This window comes from Vitis riparia, chromosome 7 (genome assembly GCF_004353265.1).
Source record: "Vitis riparia cultivar Riparia Gloire de Montpellier isolate 1030 chromosome 7, EGFV_Vit.rip_1.0, whole genome shotgun sequence".
Taxonomy (NCBI): Eukaryota; Viridiplantae; Streptophyta; class Magnoliopsida; order Vitales; family Vitaceae; genus Vitis; species Vitis riparia.
The window spans coordinates 8,606,261-8,616,150 of NC_048437.1; the positions used below are offsets into that span (position 1 = coordinate 8,606,261).

At 31.9% G+C, this 9,890-nt stretch overlaps 1 protein-coding gene across 2 annotated transcripts; it reads left to right on the top strand.

Annotated features, from left to right (window-relative positions):
* The first annotated feature begins 2,857 nt into the window (after positions 1 to 2,857).
* Positions 2,858 to 9,310, top strand: LOC117919112 (autophagy-related protein 101). 2 transcript variants are annotated; one of them, XM_034836195.1, is made up of 8 exons: positions 2,858 to 3,121; positions 3,211 to 3,247; positions 3,535 to 3,620; positions 4,574 to 4,669; positions 6,914 to 7,079; positions 7,167 to 7,329; positions 8,861 to 8,984; positions 9,054 to 9,310. In XM_034836195.1, exons 1-7 carry the CDS (start codon positions 3,089 to 3,091, stop codon positions 8,934 to 8,936), a joined length of 657 nt encoding a protein of 218 aa, XP_034692086.1. In that variant the 5' UTR covers positions 2,858 to 3,088; the 3' UTR covers positions 8,937 to 8,984; positions 9,054 to 9,310. The 2 variants fall into 2 exon arrangements, with proteins under 2 accessions (XP_034692086.1, XP_034692085.1); XM_034836194.1 differs by having other exon boundaries at positions 8,861 to 9,310.
* The last annotated feature ends 580 nt before the right edge of the window (positions 9,311 to 9,890 follow it).

The following is a 9,890-nucleotide window of genomic DNA, read 5'->3' on the forward strand; positions in this document are numbered from 1 at the left end:
CTTGATCATGGACCTAAAAGTTTCATCATAATCTAGCCTAAGAACTTGAGTGAAACCCCTTGCAACAAGCATGCTTATAGTGATCTGAACCATTTTTCTTGTATTTGATGTGATAAGCCCATTTAGAACTTCTGATATCGATGTTGAAAGGTCGAGAAGCAAGACACTTAGTGTTGTTAAAGCAAAGGGTTATGAGCTCTTCTTGAGTGGCAACATATCAATGAGGTGTTTTAGAGTGATTTTGAAAGACTTGGGCTCTTGGTTAAGTGTGGTAATGAGAGTCATGTCTTGGTAGGAAGAAGAGCTAGTGGTTTGACATATATAATCCTTCACATAGGTGGGTGATTGATGGGTATGAGTTGAATGAGAAATTGAAATCAATTGATCTAAATGAGGGTTTATTAAATGAGTTACTTTGCAACCCTTAGGGATCAAAGACTTGTTTGGAACATTGATATATTTCTTCTTGGGGAAGTTTGAGATATACATCATTGAGATCTTGATGATCAAGATTCTGATTATCTTGATTAATTTTAGAGTTGTGATCTTGCTCAATGTGAAAATCCATTAGGCGAACCCGTGAGTTGACAAATTGTGTGTCTTATTTAACTAAGTTATGAGTGGGATAATGTTGTTTAACTTGATATACAACTCTTTTTGACAGAACAAATTGCCATATTTGATTTCATTAGCTTGTTATGAACTGTGCAATCTCTATAGTATTTGAAATCAAATGATAATAGAATACTAACAACTTCAACATCTCATAAGAATGATTTACGAAACCAAGAGGGAAATACCTTCATATTTCTTGTAAAATTGAAATGAAAAGAATGTTGAATGAAATGTATTACAAAGTCATCTATGGATAAATCTTAGAGAGCAGCGAACATGAGAGAGAAGACACTACTTCTCATTCTTTGAACTCCAATTTGACATTGGAAGATCAACACACCCTTTCAATTGATATATGACGGGTTTTCTCCTCATCATCTAAACGTCATCGTTTCCTATTGGGACTTTTAAGTGTGTTTTGGTGGATTTTATCATGGCCCAACTGAATGAAGTGAAGCCCAATAACTAGACTGCCCCACCACTACTCATTAGGGTCCAGCCCAATCTGACCCTCTACTTCGTAGGAATTAGGACTCTAGACCACGAGGGAATGAAACTTTGTTTAACTTGATCCCAACCCTCTACTACATTTTCACCATTGAAGGCTTCATTTTCTCTACCGTTAGTGAGACCAAATACTTAAAATTTGCAATTATAAGAGGTCAACATGTCTATCTATAGAATTTAAAAGTCTTATAATTAATGAGTATTTGATAAAATTAAATACATATTTATTTAATGACTTAAGTTGACTTTAAGTTAAATTATTCTTAAGTTATTAATTTAAAACTTATTATTTATTTTTTACTATAAGTATTAAGGTTATTCAATAAAATTAACTTAAAAGTTACTTTTAATTATTAAATTGATATATTTATTCTTATTAGTTGTAATTAATATTTATTTTTAAAAAATTTAACTAATATTTATTTTTATTAATTTTAATCAATAAATTTATACTTAAAAAAATTATAAAAATGTTAATTATTGGAACTAAAAATAATTTTTCAAATTTACAGAATTAAGGGAAATAAATATCAGCATTCACATAATTTAATTAGTCCAGCAAAACCAAAAGGGGCTCAAATTCAGTAACATCGCCAATAACTTCAGCCCAATCAAAGTCATGGATTGAAATATCGGTAAACACAGATATATCAAAAATATCGGTGGATATTTTTACACAAATATCGGTGGATATTTTTACACAAATATCGATAAGCCAAAAATTATCCAAAATTGATGGGAATGCTTAAAAAAAAAATCCAAAGAATGATAAAATAAATAAGAATATACATGTTAAAGTTATTTTATAAGTGTAATTGATATAAATATGGTTAAAGAAAAGAAAAAAAATATCGGTAAACAGTTTATGATACTTGGATTTAAGAATAGAAAATATGAATTTTGGAATTGTACGCTTAGAAAGTTAGAATTGAGTTAAGAAATATTTGATTTTATTGAATAAAAAAATATGCATAAATATAATACATATGACATTATAATAGTCCTTAGTAAAAAAATGAAAATCGATGTGATTTAATTATATTGTTAGATAAAGGAAGCCTATCTTGTTGAAGACAATATTTATTTTAAAAATTTTAAAATATTTTTATTAAAACATGTTTTATTATATTTTAAATAAAAACTTAAATTAATTTATATAAAATATTTTATTTGAGATTTAATTTCTTATATTTTATTAAAAATATATGGTAACATTTTTTTCTATTAATATTGATTTATTTAAATAAATTGAAATTATTAATAATTTATCTTATTAAATTAATTTTAATTTATAAAATACGGGGTATAAAAATGGAAATTTCAATCTATGATAGTGATTTAATAAAATAAAATCGATAATTAATAATTATTTACATTGAGAGAGGAAAATTGTTATCATGATTTGTTTCCTTTGTTATTTTTTTTATTTTTTATTTCTACTAAATCTAAAAATCAAAAGTGCCACTCACTTCTCTCACTCGGGCATCAAGAAGCCCTTTTCTGAAGTTGCCCTCCAGACGAGAGAATCCTAAAAAGGCCTTATTTTCCTCTGCCACTCTCAATCCTCGCAGGTGCTAATCTAATCATATTATTTTTTTTTGCAATACCCGTTTGATTCCCAAGAAAATCCATCCCCCATTCGATTTCCGGGAAAATTCATCCTCGTTTGATTTCCGAGAAAATCCATGCAAAACCCCCAAGGAAAACAAAAAAAAATGCTTTTCTTTTGCTCACTGTGTTTTCTGGATCTGTTTTAGGGGTCTCTTTGCTGTTGTGCCATTGGATTTAAATTTCACGAACCCTAAATCCACCTCCTACCTCACCACTCCCAAATCTCGAGTTTTATTTTCCCTCTATTTCAAAATTCTAGGGTTTTATCTCACACGCAATCTCCATCAATCTTAATCAACCATTATAGCTTGGTGCCCCAATCCAACCTCTTTACTTCTCTCTGCCAGCCATCACCATGAACTGCGAAGCTTGCGATCTTAAAGAACTGGTACAAGTTTCTGATCCCATGTATGTCTTTTTGTATATATGTAATAGATGTTTTCTGATTGTAAAATTCCTAATCTTACATGTATGTAGGAATTGGAGCACTTCCAGATACGCGAAGTTCTACGCTGTGAGTTATTCTGCAAATTTGGCTTGTCTCACTTGTAGTTTTCAAGCTTTGGTGTTCGTAGTAGAGTTTTATCTGTGTGAGCTTCAAAAGTTTTGATCCAATTATGATGCGAAGTTTTGAAGTGGAGTTTTTCTTTCCTTGTTAGGGCTTTATTGTTTATTACTGTTATGACAATGTTAGATTATTGTGCGTACCTATTTAGATAAACGTTCTAATGGATGTATATTGATGTCACAGTCGGGGCAATGTATTGATAGATTTGCTCATCTCATGTCTGCTGGGTGCAGGTATACTTCACACGATTGTGTTTCATAGAGCCTTAGGGCTGGTGCGGCCCAAAGACATTGATTTAGAACTGTTTGAAATTACATATGTAAGTGATCCTCAATTACTTAGCTTGGTAGATATTGTTGTAGGCACAACATTTTCTCATGCTGATATTTGTGATAGCTAAAAATCATTGGAGGTTCAGGTGGGCTTTTTTAATGGAGGATGTTATTTTGGTCACTTAATTGACTCAGAACAAGTTTATTAAGGCTGAGCATATGGGTCTGGTCCCTTTATTTCTGCATTTGAAATTGGGTGGTTATTTGCAAAATCCCTTGTGTGCATATTTATCTTGTGGATGAATATTAGTCTGGGGAATATGATTCCCTATAGTTTAATATGTGGGTGTTTGTGTCCCCCTCCAGAACCAAATCACCCTTGAATTCTCTCCAACTAATCTCTTCCAATTCTGTTGATCAACCAAACTTTGTCTTTGTATCAAATAGATGGAGCCTTTGCTCTACAAAGGTCCATATTGACACCAATCATAGTCTCGCTTTTAATATTTTTCCAGTAATTTTTAGGTCTTTCCATATCTTCTGAAATTTTAGTTCACTTTTTCATGACTGTTTGTTAATATAATCATGATTTATTTTATGTTTTAGGTTTATTAAACTTATCTGGCCAATGCTTCTGATTCCTTAGAAATGTAATTTCACTTTTGTATCTTTATTTTCAAGTTCTTCATTTTGTTGAACATGGTGCTATGGTCACTACTCAATTTGAACCACATTTGACATTATTCAGATCAACCCTTTTTTGCCCCTTTGTTTCCCTTTAACTTAGTGCGGTTTGATTTGATTTCATTTGACCTTTTTCCTTTTTAATTGGCTTTCTATATATGAAGCTACATTGTGATCAATATCCAAAGTTGCTATGGCTAACAGTGTCATATGCTATATCATACCTCACCTATTTGGAATGATTAAGGGATATGTTCTGGTCTCTTGGCAGCTTTTGATCTTTGTCTTCATCATCACATCCTTGCTTATTGTACAGGTACAATGTGGAGATGCAGAAGTTGAAAGGAAGATCAATGAGAAGATTGACCAGTTCATCAGTTGGGTAGAGAAACACCCAAACAAGAAAAGTCAGGTTCATGATTTTCCTTTGGATTTTCATTTGCCTGGAATTGGTTTGTGGATATAATTTTAATCCATCTTAGAGCTCCTAGATGTTAATTTACATTTATATAGTATTGTTCCGTAAAGATAGTAAATACTAATTCTTGACTCAAATGTGCTAAGACTACATTGCAAAATCTATGTTGCATCCTTGTTGACATTGTGTGTGCATGTCTAAATAATTTTTCAAAGGTGCAAGGTGTGCATAAGGTGCAACAGTCTCCTAAGGCTTAGGCAGAGGCGCAATACAAGGTGCATGCTTGAGTAAAGTGAAATGCAACCTATGATGTATATTAATTTTATTACATAGGATCCAAATCCAATCCAAGCAACAAAAAGTTCAAGATTCCAAATATTTAAAAGAAACCATTTGAAAAATAGGTAATGAAATTAAATGAATTTCAACATACAGTTAGAAATCTCTAACAAGGCTTGCGCCTTAGCAAGCAAAGCACTATAACCAGGGAGTGATTGAGCCTTGGGAAAGCTCTCCTATAACAACTATGTGTCTAATATTCTCTTCGTTAAAATTTGTCATCTGGCAGTTATTAGTTCTTATTGATGGACCTTGTGGTCCAAACTAAGATAATGGCTAAACAACCCATTTACAATATTTCCTTATCAACCCAAGGACCTTATTTTTTTTCCTTGGAACAATATTTTCATCATTCTTAGTCATGTTTCATTGTCCCAATAATTTGATTGAATGAATCATGCACATTACTCTATTATTACATGTATCATAGTTGATGATTTACTATCATAGCATTGATGGTGGTTCAAACAAGACTCTTGCATTACATTGCTAGTTGATTAATTAAAATTTATGTTCGCTGTCTTTTGCATTTGTTAATGCATTATTAGGGTATCGACAAGGATTAGAGAAATGGAAAGTCATCTAGATTCTCTTGTTTGATTTTCCATGGAAAATAAAACATAATAAAAATCATTTAATAACTTATTCATTCTAATTCTTTAGTCTATGTTAGAGAAAAAAGAGGGAATTAAATTGTGAAAAGATTGGAGAAAAATTTATTTAACTTAAATTTGTTTTTTATTTTATTCCAATTCTTCTTTCTTCTCTTCTTTCCTTTCTCTCATATTTCCCCTCATATTTTAAGTCTATGTTTGGTTGTAGGAAAATTTGAAGGAAAATGTAAAAGAAAGAAAACAAAGAGGGAAAGTTGAAGGAAAATAAAAAATATAAAAAAGTTAATAAATTATTTTTGTGTGCTTCTTTAAACCTGTTTTACATGGGTTCGGGTTTGGGCATCTTAGTATGGGTACGTGTCTAGGTGGTTGGATCCTTTGCATTCCAAAATCTTAGGACATGCAGATTCAGCTAGAAAGGATCTCAACTATAGGTGTAAGTACTTGGATACAAGATCAATCAAAAACAAAATAAATCTAAACATTACTAAATATAAGCAAAGTAAAATGAGTATAAATTATTTGTAATATTACATGGTTAATTATAGTTGGAAAATATATTTAGTTGTATCCGATTTAGGCCTTGTTTCGATTGACTTATGAGAAGTAAAAAACTCTTTTTTTAAGCTCAATAAGATTTTTTTTGCTTGTTGACTAATGTTGTTTAAAAAGTTTAGACTTGTAAAAAAAAAAAAAAATCTTAATATAGAAGTGAGGAGAATATTGTATCTTATAAAGGTTCTATTTTGGCTTATATAACAAGTTTTTCATGTTTAATAAAATTTTAAAGTACCAATATTACCTTTTAAATAGCGTAACTTTGGCTTTGGTTTCAACTTCCAATTAAAGTGAAAAATAGGAAGTTATCTCAAATGGGCTCATAATATAGCTGTGTCTAACATGGATCTCACACTTGTAGTCGTGTCATATTGTGTTGACATGGGTATTTTGGCTGAAATTAATGTGTTCGTGTGTTACAACTTCAAACTCATTTCACTTATTTTTCCTCTTCTATATAAAGATTAAGTGATTTGAAAATGCATAAGGTTTTAATTAACTTTAATTAAATTTGATTTTCCTTTGTATTTTTCATGATAAACACAAGAAAATAATTTTCCTTAAATTTTGTTTTTTTTTTTTGTTTTCTTAGTATTCTACCAGAACCAAACGTAGTATAAATGATTCAAACAAAGCCTACCTTCTCAGTTTTATTTATTTTTATTTATTTTTTCCTTCCTTTGAGGAGAAAAAAAATCCCAAAATGACTTCTGCAGTGGTAATGCAGATATGCCTATCTTTCTATGAAGTGAAAAATAAACAAGCATCTTGGTTTACTAACAAAATTGAGCGCCGATCTTGGGAATACTGGTATATCAACTTGAATGTGGCACAACACCCAAAAGCGCATTCTAGCAAGTCTCACCATTCCAAAGCGGTAGTTGACCCAGGAGGTATAGTCACCACTGTGAACTGTGTTTGTGATCTAAGAATGTTTCAGCTGCTCAGATGTAACTCTTTGCTCCCTTGTATTTATTCAGAAAGTGCATCAGAGGACAGAAGTCTTCGCAGGGCAGCACTCGAAGCATCTCTACGTGAGGTTTTATTTCAAATCATAAAATTTGTTAATGAGAAAAAGGATCATATCCCTTCTATACCAAGTGCAGAGGGTGTCTCATTTCCCTATGAGATCACTATCCCAAGGTGAGCCTATCCTTTTTTTTTCATCTCTCCCACTTGATCTTTATTGTAATTTGTTTTGATTTGTTCAGTTATTTATTTTCAGTGTTTTTTAAACTGTAACATCTATTATTTGTTTTTGTTTCTAGAATTGCAGCCTTCTTAGCCTTTGTTTCCTTTATTTTGTTTACCTCATTTTTTGTGGGCATGGACTTTGTCTTGTATGAATTATATTGTAGAATGTAGCAAATTGTGCCTTTTGAAATGCTGAATTGTGAGGCAAGTTTAGGAATTTTAGATGATGAATTGATTTGACATCTTATTGTTTTAATTTCCTTCTGGATATCTCAGCAGAAGAGAAGTAGATGAGGGAAATTTAGGAGTTTTAGATGTTGAATTGGTTTCACATCTTATTCCCTTAATTTTCTTAGATATATCTTAGCAGAAGAGATCACATAAAATCTTTTTGGTGGAAGCAAAAAATATATAATCTGCAAGTGTGTTTTAAATGAGGCAAAAAACTCGGTTTTGAAGGAAATGTCATTCATTGGAAATTCATGTGAATTCTGTATAAAGAAAAGATCTCTTTGCTGTTTTCTGGTAGAGATGGCAAATAGGGCCCTGGCATGTGACAGTGCTATGCATATTTGAAAGCATGCTTGTAGCAAAAGTTAAGTTTGTGGTTTATGTCTTAATGAAATAACAAAATGCAGGCCATGAACTGGATAATACTGTTAAAGAGCTTATCATGCGTTCCTTTTCTATGCATGTGCTCTCTTTTCTATTGTTATGTAGCTGTGCTTTTGCATGTCAAGGGAATTAATTTGTTATCACCTGTGAGTGTCCATTTGGGACCTCTTTCTATATCCCTTGATTTGTATGACCGATTGTTTCCCTATCACATGTTATCTGAGCCATAGATTCTGCTTCAGGCAATTCTATGCTCTGATGGGAGTAAGGCATTAGGTAAGAGATTCACAGGCGTTTACCATTCTGTGTGGTCTCTTTTGATGAATGTGTCCTCTCTTGGTTATGCCATATTTCTTCCTTTTCTATGAATCTGGCCAAAGTGAGATTTTCATCTTGACTTGTGCTCGAATTTGCAAACTGCTAGTTAAGTGGCTGGGGGCAACATTTTATGTTCCTGTTTTCGAGTGCCAATCATTATCAAAGTCTCACGCAAATTAGAGCAATGTATTGTATTCCAACCCATTGGAGTAGATGAGGCCAGTCTGTTGTTATATTACATCCAATGCAAATGGCATTTCACACCCCACCTACCAAAATGATGCACATTCCAGGCTAGCAAAACCAGTGTTTGACTGATGAAGTGGTCAAGTTGTTCTCTGGTATCAATACTTGATTATTCAGGCACAGCATGAATGAAGTGTCTGCTGTTTTAGTGCACCAGGTGTTGAAATTTAAGTATAATTATAATATTATTGTGGTTGTTTCCCCATTTTGCTTGATTAAAAACGCTGTCTAAATGCTAAAAAATTTATTTGCAAAGTTTATGATCAGACTGCTGAGTAAATATTTGTGTTGCTTGGTTCAGTTCATCCGATTCTGCATTTGGGATGGACATGTTCAAGAGGATGCTCCAAAGTGGGCATCCAACCATGCTCAGCTAATCATCCGAGCTCAAAAGCTGAATCACTGCTTCCTAATCTCCTGCTCAGGTGAAATAATTCCCCTTCTGTTGGTGGTAGTCAGAATGTGCATCTGATAACTTGTTACCCCCTACACAGAAGAAGCTGCAGAGAAGAGCCGGTTCGATTTTCTGAAAAGGAAGTGCTTGTTAGGTACATAATTAATTGTTTTTATCTTTGTAGATATTCTCTTTTTTGTTTATCGAGTTCCTTCATTTTCGTCTCTAGTATGGTGCTTATACGGTTATACCTCCCTGTACAGACCATATTGCTAGCAGTCCAATTACCAGGATCATAAACTATGATGTGAAATACCATGTTTAAATTATGAATGTGAATCATGTTTAAAGTATCCAGATATATCGAGGATATATCCGTGGATCCGTGGATCCCAATGCGAAATTCAGGAAGATATATTCATCAAGCAATATTTTTGGATACTTTACCAATATTTTGCCCATTTTTCATTTTTTTGCTTTTTAACTGATATTTCACTAATAATTTACCTATATTTCATCTTTTTTTTTTCAATTATTAAATAAATTAATTTTAATTAGTTTATTTTTAAATTTGATTTAATTTATTATCAAAAATATAAAAACATAATTTTCTTAAGGAGAATTGAGTTTTGCACCCACTTGGGCTTGAAAATTGGCCCAAGGTCCTCGTATCCTTGTATTTAAGCCCAAAACCTAGTGGATGAGTAAAAATTGAGATGAAGGATACCTTTTAAAATTTTCTGAAATACCTTGACTATCAAAAAGAAAAGAAAACAACTAACTTCCTATTTTCTCCCATTCTCTTTTTCCCTAATATTTTTAAGGTTATAGATAATATTTGAATATTTTCTCCATTTTATGGAGAATACATAGATATTGTCTTAATATATTATTTTGTAACATGATCCGTGGAGAATAAAGAAAATTGTGAGAAAAA

Excerpts from the sequence above, each read along its gene's own strand:
- LOC117919112 (XM_034836194.1), top strand. The coding sequence starts at position 3,089 with ATGAACTGCGAAGCTTGCGATCTTAAAGAACTG. Across the intron at positions 3,122-3,210 it reads CTTGCGATCTTAAAGAACTG|GAATTGGAGCACTTCCAGAT; the intron begins GTACAAGTTTCT and ends ACATGTATGTAG. Across the intron at positions 3,621-4,573 it reads AACTGTTTGAAATTACATAT|GTACAATGTGGAGATGCAGA; the intron begins GTAAGTGATCCT and ends CTTATTGTACAG.